A 22,432-nucleotide genomic window follows, 5' to 3' on the forward strand; every position below is an offset into this window, starting at 1 on the left:
GAGCTTGGCCTTTCATATATAACTGATATAGTCAAGCTCCAACCTATACTCTTGTGGTACCGCCTCTGGTCTTCTATAAGGAGTAGTTTCTGTCCTGTAACTCCAGTTCTGTAGTAGGGGTATCTCTGTTATAGTCATAATCTAGTGAATAGTCCCGCCCATGTGCGTGGACCCCGGAGCAATCAAAAATAATCTCTTATAGTGTCAAAAAATGCAGAAAAGCATAGACACTTAAGAGAGAATTTAAAGACAGATAATGCAGCCTAAAAAGGCTACACTGTCCAGTACTTAAACTAGAAATTCCACCATAAAATCCACAAAACAGCAAAAGCCTGTACAGATTTCCCTTGCTTTACCAGCAAAATCCCTCAGGAATGATAGAGAAGAACCTGGACAGACAAGCCCCATAGGCTGCCATTATGTGGCTCAAAACAGGATACTGTGCCTTTAAGAGAATCTTCCAGAACCTTCTCCCAGTATCCCAGAATGCATAGCAGGTCCAACTTAGTTTCAGTTCTTTTTGAAGGCGTAACACGCCAGACCTGTAGCATTCCATAAGGAATATGTCTCTCTCCACCGGGGAGGAGGGAGGGCGCTTATGAATATAACAGAGATACCCCTACTACAGAACTGGAGTTACAGGACAGAAACTACTCCTTCTGTAGTAGGGGATCTCTGTGTATAGTCATAATCTAGTGAATAGAATGGCAAGCCCATCCCCACACCAAAGCGGCGGTGGAGAAAAGAGAATTAACGCCACTACTGTGCGAACAGATTTCGCAGCGAAGCCTGCCCAACCTGAGCGTCTGCCCTGGCATCAGTGTCCAGGCAGTAATGCTTAGCAAAGGTATGAACCGACTTCCAAGTGGCAGCCTTGCAGATTTCTGCAATCGGAACATTACGGAGCAATGCTGTCGTGGCAGCCTTGCCCCTGGTGGAATGAGCCTTAGGCTTACCTCCTAAGGTCTTATTAGCTTTTTGGTAACACAGCTGTATGCAGGACACAATCCACCTAGAGATAGACTGCTTAGAGGTCGCAAGACCCGTCCTGACAGATCCATAATTGATGAACAATTGGTCTGACCTACGAATATCCCTGGTTTTATCCAGATAAAATTTCAGCACCCTCCTAACATCCAGGGAATGCAAAGACCTTTCCGCTGGAGATGAAGGATTCTGAAAGAACGTAGGTAAAGATATAGTCTGATTGATATGAAAATCAGAAACAACCTTGGGAAGAAACTTAGGGTGAGTACGCATAACAACCTTAGCAGCATGAAATACAGTATAAGGTTCTTGGCAACACAACGCCTGAATTTCACTCACCCTGCGGGCCGATGTAATGGCCACGAGGAACGCCGCCTTCCAGGACAGGTGCTGCAACGAAGCCTTATGAATAGGTTCAAAAGGCTCCTTCATCAACCTGGACAGCACCACATTCAAGTCCCATGAAGGCGAAGGAAGCCTGACAGGAGGGAACACTTTCTTCAAGCCTTCTAGAAAATCCTTGATCACAGGGATCTGGAAGAAGGAAGTCTGTGAAGGGCATTTCCTGTAGGCAGTCAAAGCAGCCAGATGAACCTTAATGGAATGGACATTAAGGCCAGACTGCGCCAGATGTAGCAGATATGGAAGGATGACATCTTCCTTGCATGTCGTAGGGTCATAGTTCTTAGACTTGCACCAGATGCAAAACCTCTTCCACTTGTAAGCATAAGAAGTCCGAGTGGAAGGACGCTTAGCCTCCTTCAGTATGTCCATACAATCCTCTGGGAGATTCAAATGGCCATATTGCACTATTTCAGGAGCCATGCCGCCAAACTCAAAGACGAGAGGTTGGGGTGCACCATCCGCCCCCCGAACTTCGTGAGAAGGTCCGGCCTGCACGGCAGCTTCATGTGAGGAAGGAGAGACCGGTGAAGCAGGTCCGTGAACCACCACTGTCTGGGCCATTCCGGGGCAATCAGAATCATCTTCGCCCTGGATTGGGAGAGCTTGATGAGAACCGCTGGAATCAGGGGAATGGGTGGAAAAGCGTACAGAAAGCTGTTCGACCAGTTGATCCATAACGCGTTCCCCAGCGTCCCTGGCTGGTAGTACCTGGAGGCGAAGTCTCGGCATTTGCTGTTTTCGGCGGTGGCGAACAGATCTACGTCTGGAGTTCCCCACCTTGCGAAGACTTCTCCTAGTACTTCGTCGTTGATGACCCATTCGTGGTTTTCCTGAATCAGTCTGCTCAGCTCGTCTGCCTGAACATTCTGCACACCTGGCAGATGCGTGGCCATTATCGAGAGTCCTCGAGCCAGAAGCCAATGCCAGATCGCATGCGCCTCTTGAGACAGAGTGCGTGATCTCGAGCCCCCCTGCTTGTTGAGGTAATACATCGTGGTCGTATTGTCCGTCTGTACAAGCAGAGAGTTGGTCCGGAAGGACGGTTGAAAAGCCTTCAGCGCCAAGTGAACAGCCCTGAGTTCCAGGAAATTGATGTGGTACGTGGACTCAGACGGGGACCACGTCCCTTGAATCTGCAGATCTCCGGAGTGCGCTCCCCATCCCAGGAGAGAAGCATCCGTCACGATCGTCTGTGTGGGAATGTCCTTGTGGAAAGGAACCCCTCTGAGGAGATTCTCCGCCGAACACCACCACTTCAGAGACTGAAGAGCATGTAGAGACAGTCGTATCCTGTCGTCCCAAGATCCTCTCCTCTGGTCCCATTGATCTTCCAAGCACTCCTGCAGCGGTCTCATGTGCAGCCGCGCATGTGGCGTCAGGAAGATGCAAGAGGCCATCGATCCCAGCAGAGAAGACACCGTCCTCACTGTCGTGGATGGAGTGGACAGGAGAGCCTGAGCCTTCCGAAGGAGTGATAAACGTCGCTCTTCCGAAGGAGACACGCTTGCCGACAGTGTATTGATGGAGGCTCCCAAAGTACTGTATGCACTGGACCGGAGTTGGAACAGACTTGGACATGTTGATGTGCAACCCCAGCTTGTTCAAGAGAACGCACGTCTTCTGGAAGTGTGCTTGAGCTTCCGAGAAGGAGGAGGCCTTAATCAACCAATCGTCCAGGTACGGGTAGACAAACACCTTGTTCTTCCTCAGGTGTGCCGCTACCACTGCCATGCACTTCGAGAATGTCCTGGGCGCAGACTTCAGCCCGAACGGAAGTACCGTGTACTGATAGTGATTGGTGCTGACTTGAAATCGCAGGAACTTCCTGTGCTTGTGTGCAATGGGCACATGGAAGTATGCATCCTGTAGGTCTATGGCACAAAGCCAGTCTCCCCGTTGCAGCTGAGGATAGATCTGATGCAACGACAGCATGCGAAACTTTTCTCTGCGAATCCATTTGTTTGCCTGTCGCAAGTCCAGAATGGGCCTGAACTCGTTCTTGTCCTTCTTGCGGACCAGAAAGAACCGAGAGTACAGATCTAGTCCTCTTTGAGACAGAGGTACATCCTCTATCGCCCTTTTCCTTAACAGGACGTCGGCCTCCGCCTGAAGCTCGCGCAGTTGATACTGCGAGCTGATCGGAGGAATCGACGGATGAGGGCTGGTGAAACGAAGACTGTATCCATTGCAAACAATATTCAGCACCCACTTGTCCTGAGTAATTTTTCTCCACTCTGCCAGGAAAAATGTAATGCTTCCCCCCACCGGAGAGGGTAACGGACGAAGGGGAAGTAACTGCTCAGGGTCGAGACCCAGCCGGGCCCTTGGTCGCGGTAGAGGACTGCTGTGCACCTCTACCCCTCTGACGTTTTTGGAAGGGTCTTCTGTACTGCTGCTGTTGTTGCTGCTGCTGATGTTGCCCAGAAGACTGTCCCCTTCCTCGACCCTGCGACCCAAAACGCCGTTGGAATTGGCGGAAGGGTTTCTTATCTTTGGGCTTCTCCAAGCCCACCGCCGTCAGGGTTTCCGCCTCGGCCTTCATCCTGGCCATCTCGTCATCTGCGTGTTTCCCGAAAAGGGTATCCCCGGAAAACGGCAGATTTGCCACACGCTGTTGCGCCTCAGGTTTAAGCGACGTCAACCGAAGCCAAGCATGGCGCCTCTGATTGATACCGTGGCAGTATCCATGCGCGGCCTGCAGGGAGATATCCGCCGCGGCGCTAATGGCCTGGTTAGAAACCAGCATCCCTTCCTGGACGATCTCCATGAAATCCTCTCTCCGGTCGCGCGGAACGAGGTCCGCAAACCGTTCCATGGAGTCCCACAGTGCACGGTCGTATCGTCCCAACAACGCCGAGTCACTGGAGGCCTTCATCGTTGTAGAGGACGTCCCACACGCTTTTCGTCCAGCAGAGTCAATCCAGCGGCTCTCCTTATCGGGAGGCACGGTGGAGGCAGGAGAGGTGGCATGGAGCTTCCGAGCCGCCGTCACAATCACCGAATCCGGTGTCGGGTCCTTCCGCAAGAAAGCCACGTCCGACTCAGGAGCCCTGTATTTCTTCATGAGCCTTGAAGGCGCAGCTTTCACCACCGCCGGCGTAAGGAAGAGTTGTTCCGCCGGCTCAAGTAGTCCTGGCACCAAAGGTAGCAGGGGGCGAGACAGGTGTTTCTTATGTAATGTCTCAAAGATCACGGAAGTTGAGGGCGTAGGGGCCGTAACCTCGATCCCCACCTTCGCCGCCCCGCGCAGGAGAACCTCCTGGAACGTGCCAATATCATCAATCGGGGACACCCTCGTCTCCGGTGAATCTGACAACGTAGGTGAGTAGGAACGGGTCCCCGAGGCAGAACGAGACCTGGACCTATGCCTCCTATGTCGATGCCTGGATCTCGAGGAGGATCCGCGTCCACTCCTCGACCTGTCCCGTCTACCTGAGCGTGACCTCGATCTCTTGGGTCTGGGACGCTCCGCCGGCCTCCCCGGGTCGGACGTCTTGGGTTTAGGAGGAACCTTCGACTTAGGAGTCTTCTTCGGAGGTGTCGGGAGTTGGGGCATCGACACTGATCTCGGTGGAACCGGGGGAGGAGGAACAGTTGGAACCGGGGCCTGAGGCGCCGGTAGAGGAGGCAATGGAGGAGGGGTCGAAACCCTCGGAGGTGGGCCCTTAGGCAAAGGAGGCAAAGAAGGCGGTGCAGTAGGCTTCTTCGGGGTATACACCTCGGAGTATGCCGTTCCCGGCGAGCCACCATCCTGTCCTGACTGTGGGGAGACCCCCACAGTCCTGGGCCTGTCCTTACGACCTCCCGACGTCGACGATCGGTGCTCAGACATCGATCGTGGTTCCCTTGACGGCGAGCGGCCCTTCGGCGTCGACCGTTTCACACTCCTCGGCGTCGACCGGCTTCTCCGCCTCGACGTCGACCCCGACCAGATGGACGAACCTCTAAATCTCGACGACGGGCGATGACGCCTCGACGGCGACCTCTTCGAACGCCTCGACGTCGACCTCTTCGACCGTCTCGACGTCGACTTCTTCGGCGCCGGAGACCTCCTCCGTCTCGACGGCGACCGTGACGACGAGGATCCCCTCGACGACGACGATGTCCTTGTCTTCGACGGCGAACGGCGGTGTCGCCTCGACGGCGAGCGCCGACGCCGGGCCCTCCGATGCCGTCCACTCGACGCCAACGGCGACGACGAGGAGATCGACACCGGGTTCGACGGCGGCCTGTAAACGTCCCTCGACGTGCGACGTTTTCTCGACCCAGAGCCCTGGGGAGACCGGGAACTGGCCGTGGACCTTCCTCTCGACGTCGTGGTCATAGCAACTGAACCAGACGGAGACCTTGGACGTTTGCTGGACTTCCTGCCCCTGGGGAGCCCCCCAGAGGCCTCAGCATGGGCAGCAGAAGCCCCTCCAGACCCACCTTGAGCCTTCAGTCTTCTTTCTTCAAGTCCCTGAAGTCTGATTTTTCTCCTGTCCTTCAGGGTCCTGCCAGAGAAGCCTCTACAGATCACACACTCCTCTGGGATGTGGGAAGAGGGAAGGCAGAGGATACACACCTCATGGGGGTCTGACTTGGCCTTCTTCCTGGAGCACTCTGGGCATTTATCAAATAATGCAGGCATTATGAACAGCCAAAGAGAGCAGAAATCCAAGAAGAAAGTCACCAAAGTACTTTAAAAGTACACAAAATCGAAATTAGTGAAAAACACCAACAAAACCCTTGAAAAGGGAGAGCTCAATGCTCCAGGGTCCTGCTTGCAGGAGCCGGAAAAAAGAACTGAAACTAAGTTGGATCTGCTATGCATTCTGGGATACTGGGAGAAGGTTCTGGAAGATTCTCTTAAAGGCACAGTATCCTGTTTTGAGCCACATAATGGCAGCCTATGGGGCTTGTCTGTCCAGGTTCTTCTCTCTATCATTCCTGAGGGATTTTGCTGGTAAAGCAAGGGAAATCTGTACAGGCTTTTGCTGTTTTGTGGATTTTATGGTGGAATTTCTAGTTGAAGTACTGGACAGTGTAGCCTTTTTAGGCTGCATTATCTGTCTTTAAATTCTCTCTTAAGTGTCTATGCTTTTCTGCATTTTTTGACACTATAAGAGATTATTTTTGATTGCTCCGGGGTCCACGCACATGGGCGGGACTATTCACTAGATTATGACTATACACAGAGATCCCCTACTACAGAACTGCTACTTTTAGCCGAGGGCTTTTAGAGGATTGTCTCTCTCTTGAAAATGGGCGCAAGATTAAATGGCTTACGTATATTAAGGATCTAGGATCTAGGTTTGGCAAAGTACTACCATTTTCCAACAACAATATCTGAAATACCTTGAAAGGAATTAAAAAAAATATGTCTGACCCACCTAGAGCAACTCAGGTTGGCTAACGAGGCAAGCAAATCTTCCGTTCAACATGCATTAACAATACAAACCACTCTGGTCATCCAACCATATTTAACTTTTGACCCAAGTGGTTATGAAAGACTTTTGCTGACCCGATTTAGGTGGAATATGTTCCACCGTTTGGTATCTTTCCCAGAAATAGACAATTGGTCTACGCATCTAACAACTTGTCCCTGTGACGAAGTCTCAACTCAATCTACATTGCACACGGTCCTATTTTGCAAATTCTATAAAGAGCCTAGGACCCGCTGGTTGATTCCGTTACTAAAACATCTGGGATTAAGGAGATGTCGCCCAGCCTATCTTGCTTTACAATTTTTGGAGGCTCCATTCATGCCGAAAAATATTGTACGATTCTTGAAGTGCTGTGTTAAACACAGGGCAAATCTAGGGTAGCTTAATGAATTGTATAGAATTTTTCTTAATAAGGATATTTGCTATATTGTGCCCTCACAGTCAACCTTTAGAATGTTTTTTATATACTTGGCGTGTATTGTTAAATGATATCTATTAGCTGCTAAAACACTAGCCAGTGTGCCTATAATCATTCATAGTATTCCTTTTCAAATATCTAGTATGTATTGCTGCACTTTATTCACTGGATAAGTACCCAAGGTTTTAGCTATTGATATCCCCAGGGGATATGTTATTCTTTTTAAACCTCTATTTTTATGGAATTTTTAATAAGAAATTGTACTTTTATGGTTTTCTAAACTTGAATACCAAATTAAGAAGTTTTGAATTTGAATGGAATCTTTTTTGAGTTTTTATTCTGATGATGTGGCTACCATGGACTCACGTACTGTTCAGGCTGCCCCAATCGTAGTTAATACTATTTTTAATAAGACTATAAATAATCCTCCGCTAGTTTTTAGTTTAGAGGATACTATGTCTGCAATGAGTAAATTAAAAGCAGGCAAAGCCCAAGGACCCGATCTGATACCGGGGGATTTGTAAAAATCAGAACCAACGATATGACGACCATACATAAACCTTTTGTCTAACTGTATTCTGGCTGGTGGGGATATTCCTGAAACTTGGAGGGGGGCAGAGGTAATAACGATCTACAAAATGGGCGATCCTGCTGTCCCCTCTAATTATAGACCTATTAGTCTAATCAACAATCTCCAAGATTTTTACAAGGTAAGTTTTAGACAAACTCCAAGAATGGATGGATGGTAATATTGTATTGTCCCCTGCGGTTGTAAGAATGATGCCCCTTCGATGAACGACACAAAAGTCCCCATTTTGCTGTTTGCCAATGACTCTTTATTGATATCTACAACTCCCATGGGCTTACAGGCACTACTGGATAAATGTCTGTGCTTTTGCAAAGAGAGGAAATTGGAACTTAACACCGCCAAAACTAAATTCATGGTGTTTGGAAAAGTACGGGCGGTATGCAAGAGGTTAATATCTTACACGAACCATTGGAGCGGGTAAAAAGTTTTGATAATTTAGGCATAGGTTTAAATGAGATGCTTAGTTGGGATCAAGTGAGGAAGAGCTCTCTAATACTATGCTAAAGATCTAAATCTGTATTAAGATTTTTAAAACAATCATATACCCAACCCCTCTAACCGGTCCTTGAAATTTACTGTGCAAAAGCCTAAAGTGGTGCCCTCTATGGAGCAGAGATTTGGGGATTTATATCTGTAAATAAATTAACGATTTGTGAGAATAATTTTGCAAGGGCTCTCATCTCGCTACCCGTTACCACACCGCTCACCCCACGTTTTTATGATCTTGGGATAAAAAGAATAGGTGACTTAGCAGCCCTGAGACCACTAATTTATTGGCTGCGCCTATGGACCACTCCGCAATTAATCGATTATCGTAATTAATTACAGGAGGTCCTAGCACATAACTGGGCAAAACAATTATCCTGGTTCAGACATATCGCTAAGTGGTGCAAATTACTGAACCTGATGGTCTTGTGGGAGCACCAAGAAAGGGCCATTAGGAGGAGGAGCTTCGCGGGCATCCAAGATGGTCGCGTGAGCACAGAGCTCCCCGGACCCGCGCTGCCCTTCACGGATATCCTGACTACATCCTGATTTCGAAGACGGGCCTTTGATCGTACATCCTTGCTGATCTGCGTACCCTTTGAAAAATTGAATTTGGACGCTGGGGTCCACTTTTGCATCGTCTTTGCTTTCTGCGGCCCACCCCGAGGCGGACCGGGGGCTCGGTTGCCTGGCAGGCCGTGGAGTAGTTGATCAACAACGGCGGTAGGGGTCCCCTCTGGTCGGCCCCTCCTGACTTTCGGTTTCGTTTTCTGCTCACGGCTCTTGTTGGCGGAGGCTCAGCCTTGATCCACCTTCGGCCTGTTGTCCCCTTGCCGTTCGGTACTGGCCTGACGGATTGCCCGCAGCCTGGCCTTTTTTGTGCCTACAATCATCTGCTTAGGTCTTGTTGACTGTCTGGACACTTCACGACCGGCCATTTTCACCAGGTCGCGAGGACCCCTTCGGGGTCCCTTTTCCAATATGGCCTCCGGACTGCCGCTTGAGAAGCGCAAGACCAAGACATCTCTCCGTGGTGGCCAAACCCAAACGAACATCATGGATCACTACTCGCAGGCCAAGGGGTCGCCTGGCGCTGCGGGCCGTGCCTTGGATCCTTCTGGGGCCGCTTCCTCGGAGTCTACAGAACCATCCTTGCAGGACGTTATGACTGCCATTGCCAACATGCAGGCCACTATGGGACAGCAGTACGATGCCCTAGTCTCTAAGATCGACACGGTGGCCGTTGACATTACGCTGATTAGAGCGGACCTGGCGAAGACCAATGAGAGGGTCGAATCCCTGGGCTTGAAGACTTCTAGTCTCACCGCGGATGTAGCAGAGGCCCAGACTGAGATCGGCAATCTGCGTTCTTCCCATGACCTGATGGCTCATCGTCTCGAGGACTATGAGAACAGGGCCCGCCGCAACAACGTGCGCCTTATTGGTGTCCCGGAAAATCCCGAGATCCTGGGGGTTGACCTCCTGGTGGAGGACTTGATCACCAACTAGCTTTCTCCCACTGGGCTCAGCAAGTTCTTTGCGGTTGAGCGCGCCCATCGTGTCCCAGGTGGAAAGGCCAAGCCGGGTGTTCCTCCAAGGCCCATTATCGCCAGGTTGTTCCATTTCCGAGACAGGGATGCGGTTCTTCAGGCCTCACGAGACAAGGGCCCAATTAACTTTGAGAATGCTTCCGTTTCTTTTTATCCTGACTTTTCACCGCTTGTCCAAAAACAAAGACTTGGCTTTCAGGGAGTGAAGAAACGATTGCGGGACTTGGGTCTCAAGTACGCCTTGTTGTTCCCTACTAGACTCCGGATTGAGTATCGGGACCGTGCTTTCTTTTTTGACAGACATGAAAATGTCAGCGACTGGCTTGATTCCCTACCCCGAAGAGATGAGCGTACTGGGCACCCCGGAGGCGCCGACGGGGGCCTGGCGGAGTGAGGACTGTACCTGTGGACCCTGGCGTCTGAACTTTTCTGCTATTTCAGCTGAGTCTGGACTTGGGTCTTTGTTAGACCTACATTAGCCTGGGGGCGGCGGGGGGTGAACGGGGACTCTTCCTCCTCCTGGGTTCTTAGCGTAGCTTAGATTAGTAATGGGGCGACAGGCCCACTGCAAGTAGGGGTGGCTTACTAGTCGTACGCAGGGGTGCAGGGTGGGGGGAGTAACATGTTCAAGTTGGGGGGAGGTGGGGGTGTGTGTGTGTGTGTTTTTGTTCTCTCGCGAAGTACTGTATTGTTTGCTTCATTTGCACTGATCGTGGGGTTCTGTGTGGGTCCTGCTCCGCCTGCTTCTCGGGGGTGGGGGGTGGCGAGTTGAGACTGTTATCCTGGAATGTCAATGGGTTGGGGGACAGAATTAAGCGAAGTATTGTGTTGCGATTCCTTAGGCGTCATTCTCCCGATATTGTACTCCTACAGGAGACACACTTAATTGGCAATGCATGTCAGGCTATGAACAGGCGTGGTTATCGGTTGGTGGCTCACGCTGGGTTTACTTCTGGGTCCAGGGGGGCTGGTATTCTCATTCGGTCCTCTCTCCCTTTTGCAATTGACGAGGTGAAACTTGATGACAGGGGGCGCTATGCGGTGCTCACTGGTAGGTGGGAAGGTAGGACGCTATCCATACTTTCAGTCTATGTCCCCCCGGGTCTGCAAGCTTTAACCTACGCTGACCTCTGTAGAGTCCTGTTGGACCTTCCTGAAGGCCTCCTGATTCTGGGTGGGGATCTGAATTCGGTTGTTTCTGGCGCTTCTGATCGCCATCCTCCTAGAGATCTACCCAGGTCACACATGTGGTTGAGTGACTTGCTAGAGACCTTTGGGCTAGTGGATGCCTGGAGACTGCTGCACCCCACACAGTTGCAGTATACCTTCCACTCTGGGGCACACGGCAGTCTTTCTAGATTGGACTATTTCTTAATGCCAGCGGTCCAATCCTCCTCCATTAGAGAAATCCGTCACCTCCCTAGGGGTATTTCTGATCACTCCCCGCTGTGGCTCCGGTATGAGGTTGGGGCAGGCGATGAGGGAAGAGTTGCTCCTATTAATCCATGGTACTTTCGCAACCCCAAGACCCGCTCGGAACTTGTGAAAGCTATTGAGCATTATTTTGTTGAAAATGTGGGGTCTGTTTCTTCTGCTATTTCGCTATGGGAAGCATTTAAAACTGTTATACGTGGTCAGTCCCTATCCTTGATTGTTGCCGCCAAGAAGGCTGCAAACGTGGAGGTTGTGCGATTGGAATCTGAGATAGCTGCTTTGGAAGATGATCTTCTGTCGGGCGTCTCTGGTGAGACGTTGCACTCCCTTGCTCTGAAACAAGCTGACTACAAGGCTCTGGTGACTGATGCTGCAAAAGTGATGTATAGGGAGCAGCAGGGACGACTGTATGATGTGGGTGACAAAGCTGGTAAATTGCTTGCGTGGTTGGACAAGAAAGAGAGGGTCAATCGTGTGGTCCCTGTGATTGATCGGCCTGATGGTGAGTGTGTCACCGACCCAGTTGGGATCGTTCAGTGTTTTGCGGACCACTTTGGGACGGTTACACCTCTGTCTGTGATAGGGATGAGGAGGACTCCCGGCTGTTGCGGGATATTGCTTTGCCTCGTCTTTCTGATGCGGACAGAGATCTCATGGATGCTCCGCTCACTGTGGATGAAGTTGCGGTGGCTATTCGTTCCCTCCGATCGGGTAAGGCAATGGGCCCCAATGGTTTGCCCATTGAATTGTATAAGCTGCGACCCGACAAAATGGCGCCCTATCTCAGGGACATGTTCCTTGAGGCTTTGGAGTCTGGCTCCCTCCCCTTGGACCAACGACTTGCCACTATTGTTGTCATTCCTAAAGAGGGTAAGCCACGGGATCGTTGTACCTCGTATAGACCTATTTCTTTACTTAACTTCGAACCCAAAATTTTGGCCCAACTACTGGCTAATCGCTTGGTAACTGTGATTGGGGACTTGACCCACCCGGATCAATCCGGTTTTATCCCACACCGCAACACTGCTTTGAATCTGCGTAGACTCCATGGAGTTCTCGCGAGAGCTGGGACGCTTACTGAACCTGCCATTTTGGCCTCTCTTGACGCTACCATGGCCTTCGACACTATCGAATGGCCCTACCTTTGGGCGGCCCTCTCGAAGTTCGGGTTTGGGCCGGGCTTCATAGCCTGGGTGAAACTCCTTTATGAGACTCCCCTGGCCCAGGTAGTCGTTAATCGAAGAGTGTCTTGCCTTTTTACGCTCGGACGGGGTACCCGGCAGGGCTGTTCACTGTCTCCCTTGCTTTTTGCTCTCGCTCTGGAGCCCTTGGCGGAGTGGCTCCGTTGGGAGCCTTCTATGCGGGGCATCCGATGGTCTCCCGATTTCGAGGATCGAGTTTCGCTATACGCGGACGACATCCTTCTCTATCTCACTTCCCCTAAAAAGTCCCTTAATGTACTTTTTGACGTTCTGACCTCCTTCGGAAAGAATTCCGCTCTTGTCATTAATTGGGCTAAATCCTGCGTCTACGTTTTGGCTGGAGAGCTCCCTCCAATGCCGCGTAGATTTCCGATTCATGTGGCGGAGACCGGTTTTAAGTACTTGGGGATTTATGTTTCCTTGGACCCCTCTAGGCGCTACGAGCTTAACTTACTAACCCCTCTTCAGCGGCTCACGCTCGATGTAGCTTGCTGGCGTAAGTTGCCTCTGTCGCCCCTCGGTAGAGCGGCGCTTTTCAAAATGATGTCTCTACCTCGTTTTTTGTACGCGCTTCAGAACTCCTTCGACCAGATCGCCTCGGGCTACTTTCGTGCAGTGGAGAGCCTACAGAGACAGCTGGTCTGGGATGGGCGTGCCCGTATTGCTCTTTCCAAACTCACGCTTCCGTGGTATGATGGCGGTATAGCCCTCCCAGACATCAGACGTTACTACTGGGCGTCCCAGTTGAGTGCCATTAATCATGCGACCTACGTACCAGGCCCTGCCCCGGCGTTTTCTATGGATAAATTTATTCTGCCAGGCGGGACCTTCAACAGAGCGTTGTACGCTGGGAGACTCCCTGAAGCACTGACCGGTCCCACTAAGATTGCAGTGCGAGTGTGGCGTGATGCAAATGCGGCACTGGGTTGGTGTGGCAGGTTCACTCGGGCCAGCCCCTTGTATGACTCGGAGTGTTTGGGCTACCTGTGGAGATCGAAAGGATTTGATAAATGGGATATGATTGGTATCAGCAGAGTGGGCGATTTGTGGTCGAAGGGTACTGTCAAGCTCTTTGACGCGCTACGAGTGGAGTATGAGCTTGGTGACAGTGAATTCTTTCGGTACGCCCAGGTCCGTCATGCTCTGTTGTCTGTATTTACTGCGGGTGATGATATTCCTGAGTCTTCCCCACTGGAGGACCGTATTTTGGATGGACACGTGCCCGACAGTACTATCTCATTGATTTATAAAAAACTCATCAATAACAGGACTGACTTGTTGGTTCGCCTCAGGGCCTTGTGGTGTGCGGACGGCCTGGAATTGGATGATGAGGACTGGCAGGCTGCTCTGTCCTCGCATAATGAGGTCGCCATTCCTGCTCGTTTGAGATTCATTCAGCTTAAAATACTTCACCGAGTGTATGTCACTGGGCCTTGTCTGGTTCGAATGGGGTTTTCTTTGGATGGGCTATGCAAGCGTGGCTGTGGTATGTCTGGTACCTTTCTCCACATTTTGTGGGAATGCCCGGAGGTGGTTGCTTTCTGGTCCAGAGTACATGCTGTAATGGAAGGTGTCACGGGTGTGTCCCTGCTGCCCGAGGCCAGGCGTTGTTTGTTGAATGTGTGGGAGCCCAATGACTTCAGCTCAGCGCAGATTGTATGGGCGACCCTTGGAAATATGGTCGCGAAGAGGAACATTGCCCAGCTCTGGGGTTCACATCGGTCGCCCACCCTTTCTAAGTGGAAGGAAAACATGGACTGGTGCATGTTCCGGGAGAAGATTGTGTACCTTTCCCGGGGTCGGCCCAAGAAGTGGGGTAGGATCTGGTCCCAATGGAATGCCTATCGTGGTAACATATGTACCCCTCCACAAGATATCACCATAGATGCGTCCTCGTCCCCCTAATTGACATTCATCCTTCATTTACTGTTGATGATTCTGTTTGTTTCCTTGTCCGCCCCTATCCACGTATTGGTTGATAGCAATGTATTTCTGTACTTTTGGAGCTCTGCCCGCATGACCTCACGATGATGTACTACTGTGTTTTTGCCTCGTGAAGTTTGGATTGTTTTTTCTGTACGTCTGTTTAATTTTAATAAAATTAAACAAAAAAAAAAAAAAAAGAAGCCTCCCAAGAGGTAGACACCCCCCGTAGTGGAATCCTACGATCAAGGCCCAGACAACCACCACCAGAAGCCCAGTTGGCCAAAATAATGGTCAACATCATCTATCAACTCAGTGTACTTGTGGTGGGACTTTAGGCGTTACCAACAAAACTATGGGCTGATTTGGAGTTTGGGGGATGGGATATTCTGTCGCGGATGTGACAGATATCCTGTGCTCCATAGTACAAGTTCTATAGAATAGAATGCGCTTGTAAGACACGGGAAGGGATGTCCTCCATGTTGGTGACGGAGTGTCCCGTCCGCTAGACTCTAAGTCAGGCCCTAAATGTTAGAAACAGACATGAACCCAATAGAAGAAGGCCATCTTGGTTAAATAAACAGAAAGTGAGGGCGTAATGAGCATTTGTTCATGTTTTATTTGGTTCTATTTTCTGGGTGTATAGCAACACAATTTATCCTGCAGTATACTGTGTATGTATGCGACCCTGATGAATCATATCGATGGCAAAAACCCAATAAAATGTGTTGTGAAAAAAATAAAATAAACAGAAAGTGCCCTTAAAAAAAAAAAAAAAAGGCCATTAGACGCGATATTCTGACCCTGAAAGGCACATACTGGAGTATAGTAGGGAACATTACACTAATAATCAAAGAAGTGGACAGCTAACATCTAACTTTTTAAACATTAAATCTAGCTCTCTGTTTGAACCCTTTCTTGACCTGATCCCACCCCCTTTTGTTAAGAGTTTGTATACCAGGTTTTGATACGACAATCTGCTACTGAAATTCCCGGGGAGAGAGGTGACTGGCCTGGGTTTAGATCTTTGCCCGGCTTGCCGCAAAGTTAATGAAACTGAAGAACATATCCTGTTTTTTTGCACTAAGTACCGGCAGCTGCGCAGGAGATGGATTCGACCTTTATGCCTAAATCTGGGTGCTAGTCAGCACCAGGCTGCGTTTACGATTTTAAAAGCAGATTCCTCAGGGCCAATAGTTTTTGCCCTTAGTCGTTTTTATTTTCTTTTTGGTTGATTCGTAAAAAGTTCATAGCATAGTAATGAAGTAAGTTTTTTCTTTCTTTCCACATGCTATAAATGTATCTCAAAACACCAAGTTGGTACATATGGTATAGTATCCCAAATGACCGTTGGTTGTGTAGCTTCCCTTTTAGCTTGACTAGGTCGAATGAATTTATGTATTTTCATACGTTTGCTTTTCATATGATTCGGGATGTCATTCGTAGTAGTGTTTGCAATGGTTTAATACTATTTTTAATCGCATAGTTATGTTTTTATCATTGTATACTTTGATGGTGTTTTGTTCAAATGATTGAATAAAGTTATATATGATGAGGATGAGGTGGAGTAGACCCCCTTGTTCCGTTCTGTGTGTTACTATTTCTATGGCTCTTTTCCTTCAGTTCTTCTGCTTCCTGCAGCAAATGTGAACGCTCCTTTGCTGAGAGTACTCTGCCTCTTGGCTTTATGTTTGGAGGTGGCTTTTCCAGGTCTATACAGTACCCGTATTGAATAAGGTTTAGTATCCATTTGTCTGATGTTATTTCCCTCCACTCCTGGAGGAAGTGTTTTAATCTGCCTCCTACTGGTATTGTGTGTTGGAGGAACTGTTGTAGATCTTTATTCGTTCTTAGTCTTTGTGTTGACTCGTTCCGCACCCCCTGAGCTCTTGGCCAGGTGTGCGTTGGTTCTGCTGATGAGTCACTTGGATGAGAGTGGCTGACTCCCCCTCTGCCCGTTACCCCTTCCTGGGCCGCGCCCTCGAAAGGATTGCACTTGTGGATGGTACTGCCAGTTTTGTTGCTGCTGTCCCTGGTTACCTCCTTGATAACCTTGTTGGAAAGTTTGGTGTGGTGCCACAGGTTGGTGGTTGCCCCTAACTGTTGGCCTCCTTGATAGTGTCCCTCGTCTCATACCTCTGAACTGCAGCTCTCCCATGGGTCTAGCTGTTTCGTTGTCCTTTTTCAGTTGGTTCAGTTTGTCATCAACTGCTGTGCCAAACAGTTGTTCCCCATTGAAGGGTGTATTTAGGATGTTGTTCTGAACTTCACTCTTGAAACCTGATATTCTTAGCCAGACATGGCTCCTTTCTATGATCCCCAACATCATCGGCCTGCTTGAAGTCTCCGCTGCGTCCAGGGTCGACTTCAGACGTGTATTTGCCATGTTTTTCCCTTCTTGTACCAGGTGGCTCGCCCTTCTCTGGTATTGCTCTGGTATGTGCTTTAGGAGTTCGCCCACTTCTTCCCAGTGCTGGTATGCGTGCCTGTTGATGAGCGCATTGGAATTGGCTATGCACCACTGTATCGCCGTACTTCTTTCCATCTTCCTACCCATTAGGTCCATCCTCTTGCTCTCTTTGTCTGGTGGTGAGCCAGAATTAGTGGGTATATTTGCTCTATTCTTAACCGTGGATGCGATGATGGTGTCGGCTGGGACTGTTCCCCTAATGTACATGGGGTCCTTCGAAGAATGTTTGTTTTTCTTTTCTGCTCGTGGAGTTACTGCTCGACACATAGCAGGCTCCTTGAAGGCCTCCTTTCCCTGGTCCAGGACACTTGGGAGCATGGGCAGGAACTGGCGTCTAGTCTGGGATGGCAACAAGGTCTCCAAGAGGAAGCAAGACTGGGGTTTTTCTTCCTCTGGCTGCACTCCATATGGGCCTGCTGCTCTTTTAATGACTTGATCGAGATCCCTATGTCGTCCAGCGGCGAAGGCCTCAACGGATAGGACCCTACACCCTCTTCCGGGGATTCGGCGTCGAGATCTTGCCACTGCAAGTCCTGAGCCTCTGAGGAGGTCGAGCCCTGGTAAGTTTGCTTGTCTGCCTCCCCTTTGGCGTCGCTGTTGTACAGCTCTTCCTCTTTCTGTTCCTCTCCAGGTTCAGGTGTGGTTGGCGGTTGAAAATCCTCAATGCACCTTTCGGCTGTGACTTTCGACGGAATGCTGTAGAATTTCATCTTTTCCTCAACGTCTCTCTTGCTTTGCAAGATGCTTGCCATTTCGGCCTCGAGCCTTTTCTTCTTCTTTTCCATCTCAGCCGCGTGTTCGGCTTCAAGGGTTTTGGCTTTTCTCTTCGCGGTTGCAGACGTCGAAGTCTAAACCGCTTTCGGGCCTTAGTTTTTCGACTTCGAGGCTTCTTTTTCGTGGCTGCTCTTCCGCGCCTTTCCCTTGGGATTTTGCCGTCTGGGAGTCCTTATCAAAGGAACAGACAAGCTGCTTGTCCTTGGATGCAGTTGTCGACAGAGTGCTTCAACGGCCCTGCTCCTTTCGAGGATTGACCCGCTTCTGTGAGTATCAGTGGAGTGTTTGGGGTTCGACGACTCTTACCTCCTTCGACATTTTCTTTTCGACCTCGACGACTATGGCGTACTCCGGTCCTTTGGCGATGTGGTCTTCCTCTCTGCTGGAGAGTCCCAAATCTCAGAGCGATTGAGTGTCCCCCCTGCCCCTGCATGTTGTAGTTTGCTCTTCTTTGCCTCTTCCTTACTCTGAGGGTCTTCGGAGTGAACGCTGCACAGGCATTGCAGTCCTCGCTTCGATGGTAGAGCGGCATGTAGAGATTGCAAACCGGGTGCTGGTCCTTTTGCGCGTACTTGTGGTGGCAGTTTGGGCAGAATTTAAACTAAGTTTTGTCCATCACCGTGCCCAGGGAGCCCCCTGTATGCACATTCTCAGTAGAAACGTTGAATTCTTCGATGTTCTTCCTTCTTTCCTCGAATTCTGTCTTTACTTGTCTTCCGGTGTTTTCTCTGGTGATATTTTTGATGGTTTTTCTATTTTTCGTCAATTCTTCTCTCCAAAGTTTTGAGGCTCCTTCACTGTTGATCCAGACCCAATGGCGGAAACAAGAATCTGAAGATGGCGACCAAAGGTGGGCGCTTCCGTAGGAAGTGCGTCGACGTCATAAAGGACACCAAATTATGGTATGGCGAAACCCACCTGGACCGGGAAGGGGGAAGAGAAGAAATACTACAATTCCGGAACCAACCACTAGATGGCGGAATAATGCACAGCATAGTGAATCCAGAAAGATTCACGTTGCAAAACCCCAAACATTGAGTTCTGGCAAGGCTATCTTTGAATAGCTGGAGCACCAAGTGAGCATTTTATCCAAATAGCCTAGATCTATCAAAGAGCATGTCCACTAAGGATGCTTGGACAACCCTGAAAACCTGATTTACTCAACAAAGGCATGCCTTAGAAGGGCTGCACTGATGCCAACAGCACTTTGTGGTGTCCAGGCCCATACCCAATACATACTTTGCTCTGTGCGGTCCTTCTTGGATCATTTGGGCCAGTGAAGCAATGATGTCCTCCAGAATTTCAGGCAAGATCTCACTGCCCAGGTCACGTAAAGAGGTATACTTGTCCAGAAGGCAAAACACATTTAAAGATAATAAAGTTTAGACTATTTGAGGAAAACATTTTCTTGCCAAAGGCATCAATACATTTGAACTCCCTATCGGGTGAGCTCAAAGGAAACTCATTTGGATAATTGTAGTCACCTGAATCACAAAGCTTTCAGGCACTGGGTGTTCAGTCAAAAGGTCGGGGTAGTCAGGGGCATGTCTGTGCAGTCTGACCACAGGTCTGCTGACAGGACATGCTAAGCAAAGCTAAGACACATTACCATGAGCATGTTTGTATTGGTCTTGTTAACTGGTAATAGTGGCCCAGATGATGAATTTCAGTTAAACTGGCTTGGGATTTAAGAGTCAGCAACTGCAAATCTAGCACTTCTGTTTCTCTTCACACTACTTCAGAAAAGGAGGCACTTCCTTCCACTGGCATACCAGCTAGTTAGCCCAACTAGGTTTTGGGTCATTTGTCTAGCATAATGACGTTTTGCAAGTCTGCGTACAGCCCCTCATCAGTGTGCTAAGGAGCAAGATAGTCCGTTTCCTTATAATTGTCACAAAGGGCATTAGGTATGCTCTGGATCACAATGGATTGGAGCCAAATAAATCCTCTAGCCGCTGATAGTACAGACGTTAAGTGAGATGCCAAAGCTGTAGGTCTGCTCAAATAACTATTAGTTAAGCCTTAGTTATTTCACAGTGCAATATAAGGCCTGGTGTGGGCCTAAGTTGGTTTGAGAAGCCACGAGTGGCATCACAGTTGGATATGCTTCGGTTGCCAGCAGAGGTTATATCTTCACCGGCAGAGAAAGAAATAATGTGGACCCTGAGAGTGTATCCACTTCAGTACAGGCCGCAAAATAAGACCATAAGCAACAGTGAGTCAGGGGACTCCACACCCACGGAAACCCAACTGGAAGCCCCTGCGGCTCTGTGGGGACCAAGGTGCGACAGAGGAGTCAATAGACTCTGGAAATATTGAAGTCTGGTCTCCTTGAAAGTAACTATTTGCTGAAAGGTCCATGAAGACCTGGGAAATTTGGGATGTGCCAGGACCAAATGAAGGACCGGATTGGAGTCACAATATGCTGGACTCTTCGAGTGTCACCCATGCAACTCCTCAGGGCAGGAGGCGGCCGAGTGCAGTTTGGCTTTCTTGCACATATGGCGCAATTTTGACTAACCAGAATAACTTTGGATGCATGCGGGTGCACTTATCACACAACTTCCAGTCGTGTCTGAAGCTCAAGCACCATAGGAACACATTGTGTGGGTCCCCAACAGACACTGCTTCCTGCAGTCATGGAATGGCTTAAATCTTGTCTCGTTCACGGGAGATTAGTTCCCTGGCACAATGTCTGGATAACAGAGTCACTGGAAAACAGGATCTGAACCACATCAAAAGGTGAGGAAAGAAAGGAACAGACTTCAGCACATAGGGGTAGAATTTGTTAGTGGCTCCTCACTGTCAGGGCTGTTTGCAGTGACAGCAGAACCATTCAGCACCACCTATTGGCGAAAGGGCAGGACTGCTGAAAAAATATCTGAATTCAGCTTGAGACCTGGGAATATTCTAAAGGGGAAGAATCTGCAGAGAAAAAATCATCTATCAAAATGTAATGAATTTCACACATTTATATACAAGAGAAAACAAAAGAACCCTGTCTTCCATCACTATAATATTCAATACGAACCCTCTAATTCTACACAACATGCCCGGTAGTGTACAATACTAAAATCTAAGGGTACCAGGAAACAGTCACTACCCGAGATCATACCTGCAAGGCTTGCTGTATCTTCATTTGCTGCTGCTGTTGCTGCTGGGGAGTAAGAGGTACAGGCAACACCTGCCCTGGAATTTGACCTGGCATGCCTGGACCCTGGGACACCATGGTTTGCCCTGTAACCTGGGATGCAAGCTGCTGCTGTTGAGGCTGTCCCACTTGTTGCTGCAACTGCTGTAAGTGCATCACTTGCTGTGATTGTTGCTGCATTGGCTGCTGGGCCTGTTGAGCCCTTATGGCCTGGGCAGCCTCCAGATGCTGCTGCTGCTGCTGTTGCATTTGAGCAATTCGTTGAAGTTGCTGGTGCTGGATCTAAAAGGCAAAGAACAAGTGTGATATTAAATCAAAATATTAAATTTTGGTGGCTGACTGTCTGCTCAAATTTTTAATCAGATCACCCACAGAGCCCATGTTAATAAAATCAAACAGAATGACCTAAAATGTTACTGAGTCTACGTGAAGTAGTCAACTTACGAGGCCAGCAAAAACAATCAAAGCTAAAACAGCCTATCACAAACACACACATTTGAAAACACACTTGTATTATCAGATAAAGTGCGAAAGCACTAAAGAGTTCAAATCTAAATAGGCTTTTCAAGTGGATTTTCTTTTCTTTAAACAATCAAGCCCATTAGTGGGAATCCACAACCTATGTTCCACCTATATTACCCGACACTAAAATGCTTTATGAACCCTACTCTAATGAATCATTTTAGAATGCTCTTGAAGCAGAAGAAAGATGGCAAATGTCCTGTGAAAAGAAGGAAATCATATAATGTACATTAGTAGTGATGAGATGCATACCGATTTTTAGTTTGTACACCATGCTTGACTCTGCTCCAATATTTCAAAAACTATGAAGGCGTGCTTGCTTGCTTCGCGCTCCGCCCAGTTGCGCTACATTATTGAACTCACACGAAGGGACCGTGAAAAGAAGGGGTAGAGGACGAAAGAATCTGAATGCACTTAAAATTCTAAACTGTGAAGAACCCCTACCATCAATAAATATCATCTGTACCACTAAAACATTTAAGGATCATATGCTTACGTAAAATGCAATTGCAATGTGCTGGAAGGAGGGCATTAAGGAAGGTCTCCACTTTGGAAATTCAAAGATTGACAATTTTTAATCCAACTTGAAAAAAAACTTTTAAATCAGTTGAGTTAACAATGGTTTACCAACATTCTACATGCTTCTCTGACCACACTGCCTGCCGACTAAGGCCCAACACACATTGGGCACAGGAGATGCCTTGTGGTTGGTACTTCTCACTGCTGTATCCTGTGGCTATGAACTTTAAGCAGAGCTGTACCCCCAAATTAAGCCGTACTGTACCCCAATTCTAGGACCCATTGACAAATCATAAACAAAATTTGCCAAGATTAATATGGGTGGACAGGTTTTGAAACTTTTCTTTACTTTTGTCATATGAAGGCACAGTTTCAGCAGTCCAGAAAAAGATAATCTTACTTAGCCAGTAAGCATCTGTTCTTGGCATGAAGAGCTGTAGATTTGCATGCTTTACATACTCCTGCCATCTAGTGTTGTATCCGGACGGTTGCAAGTTATTTTTCTTCGAAGATGTCTTTCCAGTCCCTAGGTAGGTGAATCCTCCTTTCAGTGAGTGTGCATGGGCATCGACTCCA

General features: G+C 48.8%; 1 protein-coding gene across 2 annotated transcripts in view; it reads right to left on the minus strand.

Moving 5' to 3' along the window:
- Positions 1-22,432, minus strand: part of MED15 (mediator complex subunit 15) — an 800,982-nt gene that overhangs the window by 396,299 nt on the left and 382,251 nt on the right. For both annotated transcript variants that reach the window (XM_078667783.1, XM_078667782.1), the window contains exon 7: positions 20,780-21,097. In XM_078667783.1, coding sequence (XP_078523909.1) covers positions 20,780-21,097 — 318 coding nt within the window. The remainder of the gene's footprint in view (positions 1-20,779; positions 21,098-22,432) is intronic.

The sequence above is a fragment of the Lissotriton helveticus genome, chromosome 11, assembly GCF_964261635.1.
Source record: "Lissotriton helveticus chromosome 11, aLisHel1.1, whole genome shotgun sequence".
NCBI classification, from domain to species: domain Eukaryota; kingdom Metazoa; phylum Chordata; class Amphibia; order Caudata; family Salamandridae; genus Lissotriton; species Lissotriton helveticus.